General features: G+C 46.2%; 1 protein-coding gene across 3 annotated transcripts in view; it reads right to left on the bottom strand.

Annotated features, from left to right (window-relative positions):
- Positions 1-293: 293 nt before the first annotated feature.
- ACO1 (aconitase 1) overlaps positions 294-19,622 on the bottom strand; it is a 39,733-nt gene continuing 20,404 nt past the window's right edge. For all 3 annotated transcript variants that reach the window (XM_066604365.1, XM_066604367.1, XM_066604366.1), the window contains exons 9-21: positions 18,733-18,833; positions 17,746-17,862; positions 15,948-16,107; positions 15,642-15,777; positions 13,960-14,044; positions 12,455-12,611; positions 10,900-11,024; positions 9,390-9,494; positions 8,432-8,574; positions 4,014-4,161; positions 3,759-3,881; positions 3,397-3,588; positions 294-2,325 (exon numbers count right to left, since the gene is read on the bottom strand). In XM_066604365.1, the coding sequence (XP_066460462.1) occupies positions 2,206-2,325; positions 3,397-3,588; positions 3,759-3,881; positions 4,014-4,161; positions 8,432-8,574; positions 9,390-9,494; positions 10,900-11,024; positions 12,455-12,611; positions 13,960-14,044; positions 15,642-15,777; positions 15,948-16,107; positions 17,746-17,862; positions 18,733-18,833 (1,712 nt within the window). In that variant the 3' untranslated portion in view covers positions 294-2,205. The remainder of the gene's footprint in view (positions 2,326-3,396; positions 3,589-3,758; positions 3,882-4,013; positions 4,162-8,431; positions 8,575-9,389; positions 9,495-10,899; positions 11,025-12,454; positions 12,612-13,959; positions 14,045-15,641; positions 15,778-15,947; positions 16,108-17,745; positions 17,863-18,732; positions 18,834-19,622) is intronic.

Here is a 19,622-nt window from a genome sequence, read left to right as displayed (position 1 = left end):
TTCATAAAGACTGTTCAAGGCCTCCTGTCCACGGACGTGATTTCGCCGGTGAATCACCCCAGCTGAAGCTTTCCATTGCATCGCTATGGAAAGTGCCGGCCCCGTGTCCACGAGCGGAAAATCATTGCGATTCTCCACTCGCGGCCGGCAATTCGCAGCATGCTGCGAATTGCCGTGATTCTCTGCCAGTCAGCCTATCTCACAGATCCGCCACGGGATACTGCCACGCCCGTGGACAGGGGGCCTTATTTTGGCAGCAAAACACTTTATGAAAAGTACAAAAGATCTTTAAAAAAATTTCAAAAAAGTGTATTTATTTATTTTTTTACAAAGCCTTTATTTGTTAATATGACTAGAAGAAAATAAGCAGAGATGGAAGAGAAGTTAGGGGAGGCTTCACATCTGCATTGGGGATTCCACTTTTCTGCTCCATTCAGGCAGCAGGAAAGGGGAATCCCCGCAGTCTCTGGATGAAACTGAACAGCCCCGAGTGGACCCCATTGACTATAATGGGAGCCGCCGGTTTTCCACTCAGCTGCCCGGCTTTTGGACAGAAGAAAGAGCGCCGCATGCAGCGCGTTTTCTTCCGGTATTTTCGGCCAGATCTGCGACACAACCTCCGACTGGAGGTCCCAACACAGATGTGAAACAGGCTTAACATGTGCAGATCTACAAAGAGTAATCTGGAAGAATGTCTTTTCCAGTAGGCTTTACGGAGTAATCCAGTCTCCCAACGCCTTCACAATCCTGGCTGCTGTCACTTCTCTACTCTTCTTGTGAAACCTTAAATCATTTTTCCCAGTAGGCATCAGCGGCCATCCAGGATTACAGAAGCCTTTTGTCTAACCCCGCAGAACCCCTCCAACAGCCGAGATCTCCTGGAAGGATGCAACATTTACTACAATCACATCTAGTCATCGCATTGGAAATAAATCATTTGCTTTGTGTAATCGCTAATTGGTTCGGAGCCAAATGAAAAAGTCTTGAGAAGTCACAATGTACAAAAGGTCATAAAGAACTGTTAACTAATGCAAGGCTGGTAACTGGTAAATGTTCAGCTGGTGGGGAAATGTGAGGATTTGAGCCGATTTAGCTTAACCAGAATCACCGTATTGTTCTGACTATAAGATGCCGTTTTTAAGCAAGAGAAAATCTCATTTAATGTACCTTATTGTCCAGAGACAGGGGGGTCTGACAGATCCAAAGACCCCTGACCGCTACCTTAATGATCAGGAAGTGAGCGGTTCGTTCGTCGTGAGAACTCTGCAGCCATATATACGTCTCTGCAGCAGATCAACGCTGGAAATCACTGACATATCTCCCGCAGGTGCAGGTACACACAGGGACAGACAATAGCAAAGGTCTTGCAGTAGTAGCAGGAGCGTAGATGATGTCCTAACCATGTGACCAGGAAGCAGCTAAAGGGGGGGGGTCATGTAATATTACACTTGTATGTGGGGATTTAGTGGTAATAAAATCAGTGTTTGACATGCCAGCTGCAGATATGTGTATGTGCATCTGGCAGAGCTGTGTCTGTGTATATAGCAGAGTTGTGTATGCTGCAGAGTTATATGTATGTTGCAGAGCTGTGTGTGTACGATGTCTGTGCAGCAGTGCTGTGTATAATGTAAATTGATGTGCTTGCGCAATTGTTTGAATGGACACACTCGGTGTAATACTGTTAACCCCCTTTTCTATACTAGAACACCAAAGTTAATGAAAGTAGCCCCCTCCACCTTGTTAGACCCCCAGAGACATTTAAATTAGTCTGGAATATTTTTCCCGCCTTCTGCTGTAAAAACCTGGGTGCATCTTATAGTCTGAAGAATATGGCATCAGGTGGCATAAATAGGAAGCTCTGAGAGGAGCAGCAGACGAATCCTCGCGAGGATACCGGACCACTGCGTCACGTCACATAGTGGAAAGGATGCGGTTTAGAATCGTCCTCCGACTAAGAACATCTAACGACTGGACGAATGTGTCGCTTGTCTGTATACAGTCATGAGGCCGGACAGGGTCACTTTAAGGTGGTCACAAGATATTCCTGAGTATGGTCAGGTGGCTAGCCTGCAGAAATATGGCAGCACTGGGTATCCACCGCCTGCGTTCTAACATTCACCCAAGACTCTGCATTTTAATATAAGACGCAGATGACAGTTTCAGCGCCGCTCTTTGTAGTCATTGTACATCTGCCAGATCTCGCTCTTAGCTACAGTTCGCCATTTTACGAATCATATAGTTCAGGATGCCTCCGTTGCGGTAATAGGTAAGTTCCACGTCTGTATCAAATCTCATGATGGCTTCAAAAGTCTTTCCGGTGTCCAACTGTAGAGGAAGCAGAAACAGGAGAGGTTTTATGGGCATTTCTAAACTTCCATACTTTAACCCCTTAACGACCAGCCATATGTGCTTTGACATCCTGGCTGGCTGGGCTATAAAAAAAACAAAAACAAAAAAAAAACCAAAAACACGCTCGCCCTGTGTGCGCACTTGTGGTTGTGTGAATCCGGTCTTAGCATTACTGCTATTATCAACACCTCTAAAAGGTGCTTTTACACGCAACAACCTGTAAATCGTCCCAGCCATGATTATTCCTGAGCTTTTACACGGGAGCGATCATCGCTGGTGATTGGAGGAGGAGCGGGCCAAGGACTGTTCTGGCTCACCCAGCTCCATTAAGTGAACGACTACTGGTTTACACAGCCGATCAGACGGTCAGTTTCCTGTACGCAGAAACTGAACGACGGAGGAGAAGCGAACAAATTCTCGTTCGCAGTTCAATCGGGGCATGCATTTACACTGAACGATGTTAGAGAAAACCTAATATTTACTATCCTCCATCTAGTCTTGTAACCTGCTCCTCTTCTCCATTTCTCGGTCTTCCCTCAGCACATATTATGGTTTGTGTTCCCCATGTGCCTCGAAAAGCACTGCGGAACAAGTTGGCGCTATATAAATAAAAGTGATTATTATTCAAATATTATGATAGGAAACAATCAGAGGAATGCAGGGCCATTTAGAACTCTCAGGAGAAATAGTTCCAATCGGCCTGAGAGAAGTCCTGCCTATAGAGAGACGTCACCCCAACATTTACAAGTAAGGCGTCTTCTAGACTCGTTTCAAATGCATTTGCATAAATACTTCTGCTGATTAACTAATAAATCAAATGCCTTCCTATCACATCCAATGCTGTGTGCGGTTTGTAAGCTTCCTCGAGCATTAACTCTTTGAATTTGGCCACCTGAAAACATACCAATTAGCAAATATTGAACAATAATAATCGTTCAGATTCTCGCTGATCGCACGAATCCAAATAATTATCGGTTTGTGTAAAAAGGCCCTTAAGGCGTAGGTGCCTGTGGAAACACAGAAAGGGCTTTCCTCCACAGATCTTACCTTGATCTCTACATTCATGCCTGGCCGGAGGTCCTTATCTTCTGGAATGAGAATGGTGTACCGCTCTTGCCCGGTAAGTCCCAGCACTTCTGCACTGTCTCCCGGTAAATACTGCAGAGGAATAATTCCCATCCCTACAAGGTTACTGCGGTGAATACGTTCATAGCTTTCAGCAAGGACAGCCTTAATTCCCTGCAGGAAAGAAGAAAGTGAATATAACCCAAGGTGCAGCCAAGACTAAACGGGCAGGAAGAAAAGGGTTCATTCCCTTTATTGTTCAATGCAATGGAGCTCTCCTAGGCTGGGTGGCTAAGAGGGCACATCAGTGTAATGTGTACAAGCTCTACCTAGATCAGACTTACCAGGAGGAAGGGTCCTTTGGCTGCCCAGTCTCTGGAGCTCCCTGAACCATACTCCTTGCCAGTAAGGAGGATTAGATTCTGTCCAGCCTGTAGGTATCTTTCAGCTGCATCAAAAATATCGAGCTAGGAAAAAAAAAAAACGTAGGTAGCATCAACCGACTGTTCGTGGAACTCCAAGAAGAGACATTCTGTGTAGATTATTGGATACAGACAAAACATTGCAAAGTCTGAGGATCGTGTAGAGCATCCGCTTACCGTTTCGTTGGACGGAAAGTGTAGGGTTAACGGGGCCTGTTTGCCGATGAACTTGTTGAACAAGCGAATGTTGGCAAAGGTTCCTCTTGCCATCACAGCGTCATTACCTCTGCGGGAGCCATAGGAATTGAACTCCCTTGGTGTTAAGCTGTGAAGACGACAAGAAACAAGTGAGACTGCGGTAAAGAGGAGGCGCTTGTTGTCTGAATGCCAACTTGCTGAAAGCCTTTACCCTATAATATCCTAATAGCATGCAATTCAGCGGTGGGTGGCACCTAGTTTTAGTCCTATGCTTATGGGCTCAAAGTATGTGACCCATGGAGTCCAGGGGTGCAACTGTTATACTTACCTTTTCCGTCGTTCCCCGGTATCAGCGCTGGAAGCAATGTATTGAGTAGCGTTGCCAGGTAGTCCACCTGTTCTAAGCTTAGAATGAGTGGACGACTTAGCAGCGCACCCAATACACTGACTCCGGGGGAATGACCGGGGGAATACTTTCAGCTCATAAACTTGGCTTCTAGGGCTAAAAGTAGGTGACAGATTCCCTTAAAGGTTCAGACTGACAACTATACTGTTTATCCAGAGGAAGCAAAGGGATCAGACAGGTTACCCAAGTCAGAAAGTTGGGCCTCCCTAGACTGTGTCAGAGGATTGCCAGGCCCCATCAAATTCAGGTAGGTCTGGTCTGCTAAGACACAGCTAATGCTTACAGCCACCTTAACTCACCAACGACTAATGGGTTTTATTACTAGCTTATAAAGGTTGTCCATTTTATGCAATCCTACTGATCTTTTAGATCTCCTGATGATGTACTGATCTCCGGGGATCAGCTGTCATCACAGAGCTAAGCAGTCAGCGGGTCTTCATTCAGGATATAAAAATCATTAAACAATGCATAACTTTTCCTGGTCTGAGGGGCACTTGGCCATACTGAACCACTTCAAGGGTATTCCCAAATGAGAGAAATATACCATACGATAATAAATAGAAGCAAGTCCCAATTCCAGGATTCCCTCCTATTGGGAGAATGGGGGTGGGGGGTGTCATCTCGACATGGCTACACACTGCATGCTTAAATACTTGCCCTAATATATAGAGACATGACTACACAGTGCACCCTTAGTACATGTCCTAATATATAGGGGACCCAGACATGGCTACACAGGGCACCCTTAGTACTTGTCCTAATATATAGGGGACCCAGACATGGCTACACAGTGCACCCTTAGTACTTGTCCTAATATATAGGGGACCCAGACATGGCTACACAGTGCACCCTTAGTACTTGTCCTAATATATAGGGGACCCAGACATGACTACACAGGGCACCCTTAGTACTTGTCCTAATATGTAGGGGACCCAGACATGACTACACAGGGCACCCTTAGTACTTGTCCTAATATGTAGGAGACTCAGACATGACTACACAGGGCACCCTTAGTACTTGTACTAATATATAGGAGACCCAGACATGGCTACACAGGGCACCCTTGGAACTTGTCCTAATATATAGGGGACCCAGACATGGCTACATAGGGCACCCTTAGTACTTGTCCTAATATATAGGGGACCAAGACATGGCTACACAGGGCACCCTTAGTACTTGTCCTAATATATAGGAGACCAGACATGGCTACACAGTGCACCCTTAGTACTTGTCCTAATATATAGAGGACCCAGACATGGCTACACAGTGCACCCTTAGCACTTGTCCTAATATATAGGAGACCAGACATGGCTACACAGTGCACCCTTAGTACTTGTCCTAATATATAGGGGACCCAGACATGGCTACACAGTGCATCCTTAGTACTTGTCCTAATATATAGAGGACCAGACATGACTACACAGTTTACCCTTTATATATTAGGACAAATACTAAGGGTAAACTGTGTAGTCATGTCTGGTCCTCTATATATTAGGACAAATACTGAGGACCAGACATGACTACACAGCTCACCCTTAGTACTTGTCCTAATATATATGGGACCCAGACATGGCTACACAGTTTACCCTTAGTATTTGTCCTAATATATAGAGGACCAGACATGACTACACAGTGCACCCTTAGTACATGTCCTAATATATAGGGGACCCAGACATGGCTACACAGTGCACCCTTAGTACTTGTCCTAATATATAGGGGACCAAGACATGGCTACACTGGGCACCCTTAGTACATGTCCTAATATATAGGGGACCCAGACATGGCTACACAGTGCACCCTTAGTACTTGTCCTAATATATAGGGGACCCAGACATGGATAAACAGGGCACCCTTAGTACTTGTCCTAATATATAGGAGACCAGACATGGATAAACAGTGCACCCTTAGTACTTGTCCTAATATATAGAGGACCCAGACATGGCTACACAGGGCACCCTTAGTACTTGTCCTAATATATAGAGGACCCAGACATGGCTACACAGTGCACCCTTAGTACTTGTCCTAATATATAGAGGACCCAGACATGACTACACAGTGCACCCTTAGCACTTGTCCTAATATATAGGAGACCAGACATGGCTACACAGTGCACCCTTAGTACTTGTCCTAATATATAGGGGACCCAGACATGGCTACACAGTTTACCCTTAGTACTTGTCCTAATATATAGAGGACCAGACATGACTACACAGTTTACCCTTTATATATTAGGACAAATACTAAGGGTAAACTGTGTAGTCATGTCTGGTCCTCTATATATTAGGACAAATACTGAGGACCAGACATGACTACACAGCTCACCCTTAGTACTTGTCCTAATATATATGGGACCCAGACATGACTACACAGCTCACCCTTAGTACTTGTCCTAATATATATGGGACCCAGACATGGCTACACAGTTTACCCTTAGTATTTGTCCTAATATATAGAGGACCAGACATGACTACACAGTGCACCCTTAGTACTTGTCCTAATATATAGGGGACCCAGACATGGCTACACAGTGCACCCTTAGTACTTGTCCTAATATATAGGGGACCAAGACATGGCTACACTGGGCACCCTTAGTACTTGTCCTAATATATAGGGACCCAGTCATGACTACACAGTGCACCCTTAGTACTTGTCCTAATATATAGGGGACCCAGACATTGCTACACAGTGCACCCTTAGTATTTGTCCCAATATATAGGGGACCCAGACATGGCTACACAGTGCACCCTTAGTACATGTCCTAATGTATAGGGTACGCAGACATGGCTACACAGCTCACCCTTAGTACTTGTCCTAATATAAAGGGGACCAGACATGACTACACAGTGCACCCTTAGTACTTGTCCTAATATATAGAGGACCAGACATGGCTACACAGGGCACCCTTAGTACTTGTCCTAATATATAGGGACCAGACATGCTACACAGGGCACCCTTAGTACTTGTCCTAATATATAGGGACCAGACATGCTACACAGGGCACCCTTAGTACTTGTCCTAATATATAGGGACCAGACATGCTACACAGGGCACCCTTAGTACTTGTCCTAATATATAGGGACCAGACATGCTACACAGGGCACCCTTAGTACTTGTCCTAATATATAGAGGACCAGACATGGCTACACAGGGCACCCTTAGTACTTGTCCTAATATATAGGGACCAGACATGCTACACAGTGCACCCTTAGTACTTGTCCTAATATATAGGGGACTCAGACATTGCTACACAGTGCACCCTTAGTACTTGTCCTAATATATAGGGGACTCAGACATTGCTACACAGTGCACCCTTAGTACTTGTCCTAATATATAGAGGACCAGACATGGCTACACAGGGCACCCTTAGTACTTGTCCTAATATATAGGGACCCAGACATGGCTACACAAGGCACCCTTAGTACTTGTCCTAATATATAGGAGACCAGACATGGCTACACAGTACACCCTTAGTATTTGTCCTAATATATGGGGACCAGACGTGGCTACACAGTGCACCCTTAGTACTTGTCCTAATATATAGGGGACTCAGACATTGCTACACAGGGCACCCTTAGTACTTTTCTATTCCTGTTCTGCTATGTGACGCTCCTCTACACCTAACATGGTAACTACCAGTGAGCAGCCACGTACAGATGATTGCGGCTTACAGAATGGCATTGTGGGTGCATGTAGATAAAGTTTGTTTAAACTGTCCAACTATTTAACAACTACAGGAGTATTAGAATCAGATCAGCCACAACTACAGGACTTGTATAGTTATGTAATTGCAATCTAACAGCAGAATGAAGAATAACTATTAAAAAGACAAAAACACTTTGCATCACATTAACCTGACCGAAATAGCAGGCAGACGGTCTTTACTGCCTGTTTGAGATTGTGGCACCCACCTACCCTCCGTTAGCTTGGCACCCAACCTACCCCTGGTCAGCTCGGCACCCACCTACCCTCCGTCAGCTCGGCACCCACCTACCCTCGGTTAGTTAGGTATCTGGCTGCAGGGCTGTTTCTTGCGATGTTTCCAGCAGGAGAAATGTGGTCGGTAGTTACAGAGTCGCCGAGGTTCAGGAGGACATAAGCATCAGTGATTGGTTGGGAAGGTACAAGCTCCATTGTCTATGGAGAACACATTTGTTAAGACAGTTCAGAAAATGTCAAATATACATTGAGTTTCCAATCTACTAATTCTACAAATCAATTAAACCCAACATCTGTGGGGATAAAGCATATGTGCCGTAAATGGGGCCGGCTGCAGCTCCCCGCACCGCCGTGAGGCCAGGAGCGCAGCCGTACAGCCTGGAGACGCAGCACTGATGTAGGGTCGCTGGGGGTCCTAGAGGTCCGATCCCACTGAGCATAAAGTGTAGGCATAACCCAGCAATATACCATCACTAGGAGATGGGAGAACACCTTTAACCCCTTAAGGGCCATGGTGTTTTTAGGGTTTTTACAGCCCTATTTTTTTTAATCCTTTTCACAGAATTTTTACCGTCTTTCAGTTTTATTACAGGTAAAAAAAAAAAAAAAAACAGTTTTTAAAATTTATAGTGTTTTTTAACATAAATAAAATTAATTTGAAAAATAAAAGTACAGAAATGGGTCCCTCATTTTGTTATATAATCTTTATAGTTTCGGGTTACTGGGCGCATATGGCGATGGTTTTGGTTGCCGTTGGGTTATTTTCTATATTTATATATATATCTATACCTATTCTTATTAGTGTATTGCCCGTGTGAATACGGCCACAACACTACATCTGCTTTGATTGACCCGTGCCGGCCAGTAGGTGCAGCATGTAATGACTTAGACTATCATTGCATACTATACACCGTGTGCATCAGGTGGTCAGAGGAGTGCTGCCGCCATCTTTGTTGCTCCAGGACTGGAGGGTCACTTTAATAAAACCCACATATGTACTAAAAGTTACACACCAGGCTGTCAAAGAAAGGTGGAGACTTGATATACGTTGACTTTGGATCCCAAGGATATAACTGGTCAGTAGGTGCCTTCAAGTTATTCCAGCTCTCGTTGACTTTCTACAAGGCAGAACAGAAGACTTTCAGATGGCCCAAAAGGAGGAGGCAAAAATATGAACAAGAAGGTAAACCCCTTACAATGTACTGGTATAACCGGGATCTCAAGGTGGAGCTAATCATAAAGTGAACATTGACTTTAGACAACTTTGGCCCACTCCGTAAAACATTCTTTTAGCTTGAAGGGGTTATCCAGGCAGCGCCCAGCCACCCACCATGATACACCGGGATCAGAGCAGAAGTGTAGCTCTCATTGAAATCAATGGGCACTGTGCTTGTAGCTGCAGGCTGGGGTCCCATTGATCTCAATGACCACAGTGTATCCTGGCGGAGGGGTTAGGGGGCACTTCCCGGATAACCCCTGTAATTCCATTTTTGTCCAGCAGACCATTGACATACAGTTGTAGCAAAGTTTAACCCAACACTGCAACAAGCTATAGCACAATGAAGGTAATTGAAAACATACTGAAGGGGCAAGAAAACGTTGTGTTCCATGGGTTATTTAGGGCATTGAGTGTCAAGTTAAACTTTGCTGCATCTGGATCAAAGAGAGGGCAACTATAATCTTTATATATACTAACTGGGATGACCATCGGTACCGAGAGGGTCTTCATGGAGGAGGAAAAAAAGATTTAAAGTGATACTTTCCATAGACTTGGGTCAGGAAGAGTAGTGTTTCTCCTTAAGGAGAGCGCCTAGAAGGTGTGAGGAGACTTATAAGGCCATGCATGCTCTTCTGGGAAATATGCAAATAGTGAGATGAAACAATACCTCTACAGTGCCACCTATTGGAAGGCAGCATTCCTGCAAGTCAATATCAGACTTTTTAATAAGCCTTGTAACAATGCCTGGGAATTATGAGCCAAAGCCAGAATCTTCACTAGAAGGAGAAGATATTCAAGCACAGACAGCTGTTTCAGGGCGATCGCCCTCATCAGTGTGCAGCAGGTTTCCAATAGGTGGCGCTTTAGAGATGTTGTTCCATCTTTCCATTTGCATATTTCCATCTAATATCAGCTAAATATGCCATAAAACTGTTGTCTGTGGACCTCTTCCAAATTGCAAGGATGGAAGAGCCAGAGCTCCATTTTTAAAAGCAAAGTGCTTGTATTTGTGTGTTCCTTTGCTCTATAGAGAATAAGAGGTCCAGTAATAAGGAGCAGGAGGAGCTCTTGCCACATCCTTACTAACAGAGCCTGACTGCACATACAAGGCCATTTCTACAGACCGGGTCTGTCCTCAGGACTGATCGCCTGTCAGCTGAGCTGCAATACCTAATACAGCCAGTGTATAAAAGTGGTGCTCTTTAGTCACAAAATTAGAAGCCGAATCTGTGTTTACTTCCTTCTAGTCCTTTACAACTACACCGGTGACTCTCTAAAAAGCACATAAGAAGGCGATTCAATACCTCAATCTTTTCATAGACCTCCTTGAACATCCCAGGGATAACACATTTGCGCTCCACAGCTTGGATTTCATCCCGCGTTGGCCAGATGTCTCTTAAATATACTGGCTTGTCGTTGGCATTGACACCTATGAAGATAGTTGTACAGAGACAATATTAGACAAGGAGCGAGTGTCATTAAGCATCTGAAACGTGTTGTAAACTAAAGCAAATAAGGGAGATGGAACAATACCCCAGCAGCGCCACCTATTGGAAGGCAGCTTCCTGCAAGTCAATGTTAGACTCTTTATAAAAGCCTTGTAACAATGACTGGGAATTGTTACAAGGCTTGTATAAACAGTCTAACATTGACTTCCAGGACAGTTGCCATCCAATAGGTGGCGCTGCCAGGGTATTGTTCCATCTCCCTTATTTGCATATTACCCAGAGGAGCATGGGTGGCCTTAGAAGTCTCCTCACTCACCGTCTAGGTGCTCTCCCTAAGGAGAAAAGATTTATATGTCTAAAACCGCCAAGAGACATTTTAGTATGAAACATGGGACATTCTAAAGATGGGGATGAAGCAGATGTTAAAAACTTGTAGGTGCAGCTTTTGACACCAAATTCACAAACATTTCTTTAGCTGCTTCTGAAATTTTGTGAAAAATGTCATTTTTTACACTTTCTAATTTTACACCACTTAACGTATCTCCGGCATAAAAGTGTTCTCAAGAAACGCTGCGCCAAAAAAAACCAATTATGATATTGAAGAGATCGTCTCAACATAAGGCCGGCTTCACACCGGTTTGTTCACAGGTGCGCATTCTTCTGCACAAAAAAAAAAACCAAAACAAAAAAAAAAAACGGAATATTTTCTACTTTTCTGCGTATTTGTGCACAAAAGGTCCCCATAGAAGTCAGCGGTGATGCACAAATGCACGCCCAATACACAAGGCCATGTGTGAAGCGCTGCGTAACTGTGCAGGAAAGAACACATATGGAACCAATTAGCCATTTCAATTAGTGTGACTTTGTTTGCCGTGCGCAAATGAACATACATGGGAGCAAAAAGCGCACTAAATACGGCGATGTGCACGCAAAAAAAGCATTGTTCAGTTTGCAAAAACGCTGCACTAAGGTGAATAAACTTGCTGAGGCTTCTGTGAAGGCGGCCCAAGCTACATCATTGTGGACTATAAGTGGGAAGTCAATGGAAGGGGGCGGAGCATGTCCCATCTTGGTCTCATTCTTGGGCGAAAATCATCCAAGACAAGCAGTGTCACATGACGCAATACAATGTCTTTAACAAGTGTAACTGTGTGACCATAAAAAAAAAACTGGAATGCAGCACCGGAAGGGGAGAGGCTCTGCGAATGCTGCCACTCTTTTTTTTTTTTAACATGAAAAAAAACGGATGATGAGAAACTGAGAAGAAAAAAAAAAACAAAAACCAAGAACAGACATTAGACGACCTGGACATTTGTGTTCTCGTTTTTCACATATCACAGTCGCACTCACCCCGGTGAATGATACATTATGAGAAGATGCAAGTTAAAGCCAATGTGGCGCAGCTTCTTACCCAGAGCTTCCGTCTCAAAGTCAATCCTGATGGTGCCAGCGATAGCGTAGGCAATGACCAGAGGGGGCGAGGCCAAGTAGTTGGCACGGGTGTTTGGATGAACACGGCCTTCAAAATTTCTATTACCGGATAACACACCGACAGCAACGAGGTCTCCCTGCAAACACAAGACAGGCATGGCAGCGGGAGACTGTGCGCACTTGTGTGGACAACTACGTAAATCCACAAATGTCCTGAAGGTCTAAGGCCACATGTCTACTAGAAAAACACAATCCGCGCAGAATGTGCAGCAGATACCGCACGAATTTGCTTAGGATTTCCCACGGAATTTCCCGCCCCTGGAAGCTGCCATAGGATTGCGTTAACAAACGTATTCCTATGCAGACGGCCGCGGTTTGGCCGCGCGAAATCTCGTGCGGCAAACAAATCGCGGCATGTCCTATTTCTGTGCGGGGCTCGCAGAAACGTCACTCACCGGCCGCCAGCCCCGCTCTGCACATGTGCCAACTGCCTGGCAGCCGGCACATGAGAGAGCCGGGGCCGCGGGAGCAGGTGAGTGACACGCTTCTCTATGCAGATGATCGGGTCGGGTCCCGCTGCGAGAATTCTTTTTATTCATTCATTAAATGGTATTTTTTCTTGCATGCGGATATCCCCACCTATAGGCCGCCTGCACACGGGCGGAAATCCCGCGGCGGGATTATCCGCGGGATTTCCGCCACTGAAAGCCTGCATAGGAGTGCATTACAATACGCACTCCTATGCAGACGGCCGTGGTTTGGCCGCGCGAAATGTCGTGCGGCAAACAAACCGCGGCATGTCCTATTTCTGTGCGGGGCTCGCAGAGCCTCGCACAGAAACGTCACTCGCCCGGCCGCCGGCTCCAGTCTGCGCATGAAAGAGCCGGGGCCGCCGGGCGCGGGCGAGTACACGCTTCCCCCTGCAGGCGGCCATAGATAGCAATATGTCCGATCCGCGCGGAATCCGCACTAAATTGGAGCATGCTGCGTTTTTTTCCGCGCGTGAAAAATGCTAATCGATTAACCCTTTGCAATCCAATTTTGGATTCAGGGTTTCCTAGGGGGCTCTCTTTCTGCCATTATACAATGGTGCCATCTGCTGGCTAGAGCCAGTACTGCGGTATGGGACATGCTGGAGAGGCCCCCACAGCGGCCAGTAATCTACAGTAAGAATACCCTGCCGGATGTTTTCCAACATCGGAGCTGTACATCCTTCAATCAGAATGTCTTTAGACGTCAGACAGTGGATTGGAAAAAATTTAATTTGACTGCAGACGGCCAATGATATTCCTATGGGCAAAGTTTCACCCGTGGAATCCGCAATTCAATTTTGCTAGTGGACATGAGGCTAAGGCTTTGTCCACACAGGGTTGATTTGCAGGAGATCAGAAGCGGAAAGTCTGCCTGAAAACCTGCATCATTTTATTGTGTATTTTTGCGCAGAATTGACTGACTCATTGAGACGAGGTGAATGGCTCCATGTACCTGAGTAATGGCTTCCACGACAGATTCAGGCAAAGGTCCACTGTTCCCAATGCAGGTCATGCAACCATATCCTACAACGTCGAACCTGAGAGGACGAAAATATTTAAATATACAGATTTTATGCAAGTAATTAAAATGTGGGTTAAGGTAAAAATCTATGGACATCATTGGGGGCTTTTAGTTTCAAATTAAAAAAAAAAAAATTGTATGCCTTTTAGGCAAAAACAGCATTTTTGCAATAGGGTTTTGAAAATGTTGTAGTTTGGCTTCCGCAGCTTCTGCATATCACTGTATATAGCAAGCTGCAGAATACTGTTTACTAACAGATCTGTCAGTGAGCTCATCTGACGGCTCATTCTTCAGCCTCCCTCTCCTCTCATGAGCCAACCTGAAGATAAACCTTAAGGCTGCCTGTTCACGGGCGTTGTGGTATCCCGCGGGAGCCACCGCCCGGGAGCAGGAGCCTGCAAACGGATCTCCGCTGTCAGCCTATCTGACAGATAGGCTCACCGCGGAGAATCGCAGCATGCTGCGACTTGCCGCCCGCGAGCGGAAAATCGCTATGATTCTCCGCTCGTGGACAGGGGGGGGGGGGGGGGGGAAAGCTCTCTCCATAGCATCGCTATGGAAAGCGTTCACTGCGTTCCCCGCAGCCAGATTATCGCCGCGGGGAACGCAATTCAATAACGCCCGTGGACAGGCAGCCTAACTTGGTCATAAAACGAGAGAGACAGAGGAGAGGCCTTTAACCCATTACCCCAGGGCTGCTTGATGTATCGGTGTCAAAGTGTTAGGCACTGCAATAGTGGGTCCTCGTATGTCAACTAATAACTAAAGTCCTCAACATAGAGAACAACTGAAGGTAACTTTCATGAACATAGTGGGGTTCCGTTTCTGAAAGCAAGCCATGATGTTTGCAGAAAGAATGGTTTAGGCAATGGCGCCTTTAACAATAGCAGACCACAAGAAGTAGTCTCAACTAAAGGAGCTTCCAAGATATTGGATTTAGGCCTCTTTTACACAAAACCATCGCTACAAAACGCATGTATGTGAAGACCAGGGCTTCCAGTGGGTTCTTTCAGGCTACAAAACATCTCATGTGAATATGCGATCACTTGCTGATTGGTTGGGCTCCAACAATGCGAACCCAACTGATCTGGTTAAAGTGGTCCTCCAGGGATAATACTATTGGTGACCTCCCCTCAGAATAGGTCATCAATAGTTGACCGGCTGGGGTCTGTCACTTGGGACTTGATCGATCAGCTGATTGTGCGCCCGCCGATAGCCCCACAAATACACAGTGGAAGCAGCTGAAGTCTCTGCACTTGCAATTGCAAGCGTCGGCCACTTTACAGAGGTCGGCGCAGAGACTTCAGCTTCCGCTCTGGCCTTTGTAATTGTGGCGCTGTCAGCAGGCACACAATCAGCTGATCAGTGCAGGTCCAGACCCCGATCAATCATTTATTGATGACCTATCCTGTGGGTAGATCATCAATAGTATTCTCTCTGGAAAACCCCTTTAAGGCCCATTCGCATGAAGACAGTAGGACTGAATCGCAGTACCTGCATAGTGAATGGCTGGGAGGGTTGGCACGCAGGGAACTATTAATTCACACTATTACTTTTTGAGTTGTCTTCATATACAGAGGGATGTAATGGCCAAGATGGTTAGTGGCACATACCCAAGCTTTGAAAGGTAAGGCATGACGCCGCTGTCTCGGAGATAGTAGGTCACCACCCCGCTGCCCGGAGACAGGCTGGTCTTGATATAAGGCTTCACCGTTAGTCCGGCTTCCACAGCTTTCTTGGCCAATAATCCTGGAAGGAGAAAAAAAATGACTATAAAAGTAAGAGACAGCGAAGACTTCTCACAGCACACATCTACAACTATATCACCACAACGATGTCACCTACTAGGATGCTCATTTGGACCGATAGGCCCAATAGATAGACCAGCGGTACGGCCATAGTAAGTAGGAGCGGCTCACCTGCGCCCAGCATGACAGAAGGGTTACTGGTGTTGGTGCAGCTGGTGATGGCAGCTATGACCACAGAGCCGTGCGTCAGCTCATAGTCCGCATCATTATAGCAGAATTTGACTGTGTCTTTATGGTGTTCTTGAGGAATATGGAAGCCTTTAAACCCTTGCTGCGCAATACCAAGACAGACACAAAAAGGTTCAGAAGCAAATTAAAAAGTTGCATCTTACAGTGTATCAAAAGTGTGGAAATCACAAAGTATCAGGTCTAAAGCCTAAGGATGGGAGACTCAGAGTTTTCAATGGCAACGTATCCAGTTCCAGTTGTGTTATAGAGACCTTATGTGATATCAAATACAATATCTGCATCCCAACTGGCTGGATGTTTTACCGGATTATCAGGAGTGCAACCTCAGCTTTTGACTGTAACTAAAAGGGGTTTGGGCCTTAAAAAAAAACAAAAAAAAAACAACCTATACTCGCATATTCCTCCTCCCCCATCAGTCTCCTTACATCTTCTATTGGCTGATCTTCTGCAGTGCCGAGGGGTCACCTGACCGCATGCCGGCCGTCTTGTTATTAAGGCTGCATTCCTCGTATTGTCATATGGCCGGGTCGGTGAAGGTCACGTCCCTGTGCTGTAGCCTTCACTGCCTAGGAAGAATTCTGATCTATTTCAGAGACAGCTCGCATAAGCAGTCTCTCCAGTAGATCGGCACTCCCCCTGCTGGCCTGTGAAGTACATTGGCTGGCAAGGAGGAGACTGCCGGCAATGTACGTAACCTCACATGAAGCAGAGGGATCAGCCAGCTGGAGAGGAGGTGACCCCCCTGGACTGCAGGAGACAGGAGAACATGGGGGAGGTGAAGATCTGGTAAGTAGACTGACGGGGGAGGAATAGGCAAGTATAGAATTTTTCACGACAAACCCTTTAAAGGAGACTGTCCCCTTCTTTTTGCACCCCTCTCTGGGGGCATCACAGGATAGTGTTGGTCATGCCGATTTTAGCAATATGTCTGCCGTGTAGATTTGGAGAAACTTGCCTTTTACCAGTAGCAGCACATATATAGAGGATTACCTAAAGTAGTCCTAGATATTCATGAGCTGTAGCTAATACCACCCATCTTGCCCTCCAGCTAATTATTGACAGCTGTCTGCCTATTGTGGTGCAGAGAGAGAGCAGCCAATCATTGGCTGGAGGGTGGTGTGGGTGTGGCCAGGCTGCAGTTCATGAATAGGACTAGTTCTGTGTCTGGCTGCTACTAATAAAATGCAAGGTTCTCCAAAACTACTGCACAGATACATGCAACAGACATATCACTGCAATTAGTGAGCCAGGCACTACATTATGGTGCCCTCAGTGAGGGCTGCAAAAAGATGGTGACATAGTCTTTAACCCCTTAACACCACATAAGTTTACATCATGACAGAGTGGTACTTAACGTAACAGGACGCAAACTTACACCCTGCGCATGGCACAGGCTCAGAAGTGAGGTGGAGCCATAATGCAACGGGAGGCGGCTACCACTCCCACTGAAACAGCGGGGTTCGATGAGAACAGCAATACCCGCTGTTTACTCCCTACATGCCGCAATCTATGTAGTTCACGGCATGTAAATGGTTCAGAGGAAGCGTGCTCCCTTTGTGAAATCATTGGCTCTCCTCAATGTAATCGCGGAGGGCCGATGTGTTTCCATGGCAACTGGACGCCAGACACCGGTGTCCAGGCTTGCCATTGTCTATGATGGCTATTGTAGGCGATAATGCAAACAATCTGCTAGATGGGCTGTAAATAAAACTTTTCTTACCTTGGCTCCAAGACAACTCTCAAAGTCGGTTTTCATGTCGGACACAGACACTTTATCCTGAGGCCTCTTGGGTCCGCTGCAACAAGGCACCACAGCGCTCAGATCCAGTTCTACCACCTGCGTAGAGAGTACAAAGATCTAAACGTCCATTAGCTTCAGACAGAAAGACATCCATAACTGGCATATTAGATCAGGGGTGTCAAAGATGGTCGCCGAGGGCCAAATCAGCCCTATGGTTGCCTTCAAAGGGCTGATTGTAGAGTAAGGGCGCTTTTTTACATGAGCCAGTAGTAATACTATCCCTCATAGTGGCCCCAGTAGTAATCGTGTCCCCCTCCAAAGTGGCCCCAATAATAATAGTAGCCCCACCATAGTGGCCCCAATAGTAATAGTGACCCCCACAGTAGCTCCAGTAGTAATAGTGAACCCCATTGTGGTTCCAATAGTAATAGCGTCCCCCATTAGTGGCCCTAGTAGTAGTAGTGTCCCCCACAGTGATCCCAGTAGCAATAGTGGCCCCCCACAGTAGTCCCAGTAGTAATAGTGACCCCCCCTCTATTGGCACCAGTAATAATAGTATTGTCTACATTGGCCCCAGTAGTTATAGTGACCCCACAATAGTCCCAGTAGTAATAGCAATCCCCCCCCCTATTGGCCTCTAGCCGGCAGCATCCCAACATGCTTTCCACTCAGTTAGCCTGCAGCTACAGTCCTGGGATGATAGCGGCTGAGTCTGTGACCGTTAACCTTATCAAAGGACGGAGCACGCAGACGCCAGCGGTCACAGACCCCGCCACCGCTGGATTTGAACTGCATGTGGGGCGAGTAGAATTCCTGTTGGGGGTGTGATGCACGGCCGGTGGGCCGCATAGAATGAGGTGACGGCCGGATTCCTCCTGCGGGCCTTGTGTTTGACGTGTGTTATAGATGATATCTGAATATATTAATCATTCTATAAAGTCATATATGGGCCATTTCTGATATTACCTGAGTGAAATCAGGGTCCTGTTCTGTATTGCTGAAGTCCCTGAATAGTCCGGTGGCCTCTAAATAGCTCTGAATGTATTTCACTTTCTCGTCCTCGCGGCCTGCAGCGGGATACACAGCGTTAGCATTTCATCCTGAGACTTAGCAACTCATTTTAAAGACCTTTACTACAAATGGCCAAAACGGGTCGCCTCCCCAACCAACCCCATAGCACTTCGGCCAATAGTCTAATTTCTCGGTCATAGTTTCACGGTAGATGGGATTGGGACCAGAGGAGTAAAGAGGTTTAGATGCCTTTTTACACCCTGAAATTGGAACAAAAATTGATAAAGAAAAAAGATAAATCTTTAAATCTTCTATATAAACCGGTAAGCCATAACATTAATCCATCTACCCATCATCATACCGAGCCGGGTGGAGAGGGCGGACCCATAGTGTGTCCAACAGTCCGCCCCGGCTAAACGGATAACGGTAGATAGACCTATTATATGGTTCTCCCCCATACCCTCAACCAGCTCTGACTCATCGAGGTATTGTTTCTACAAGACCCCAGAAGGTGTTCTGTGTATCTGTCACCAAAACAATAGCAGTAGATCATTTAAAGGGGTTGTCCAGTTACCAGACAACATCCCTTTAATAGTGCCCTGTAGTAAAATAAACTGAGCAGTACTTGCCTCTACACCGCCGCTGGGATCCAACGCTACAGTCCTGCTGTGGTCCCAGTATTGGCTGCAACAGCTGATGTCACCGGAAGTCAGGTGGCCACGGCAACCAATCATAAGCTGCAGTGTCAGATTCCAGAACCTCTGGCATCATGGCTCTCAGGATGTGAGAATTGATGCCAAGAGAACAAGTGCTGATGCTGCAGCGATCACCTGACTGCCGTCAGC

This window comes from Eleutherodactylus coqui, chromosome 5, assembly GCF_035609145.1.
Source record: "Eleutherodactylus coqui strain aEleCoq1 chromosome 5, aEleCoq1.hap1, whole genome shotgun sequence".
In the NCBI taxonomy this organism is placed as follows: Eukaryota; Metazoa; Chordata; class Amphibia; order Anura; family Eleutherodactylidae; genus Eleutherodactylus; species Eleutherodactylus coqui.
The sequence above is the reverse complement of the archived record's forward strand: the minus strand, read 5'-3'. Positions and strand labels throughout refer to the sequence as shown.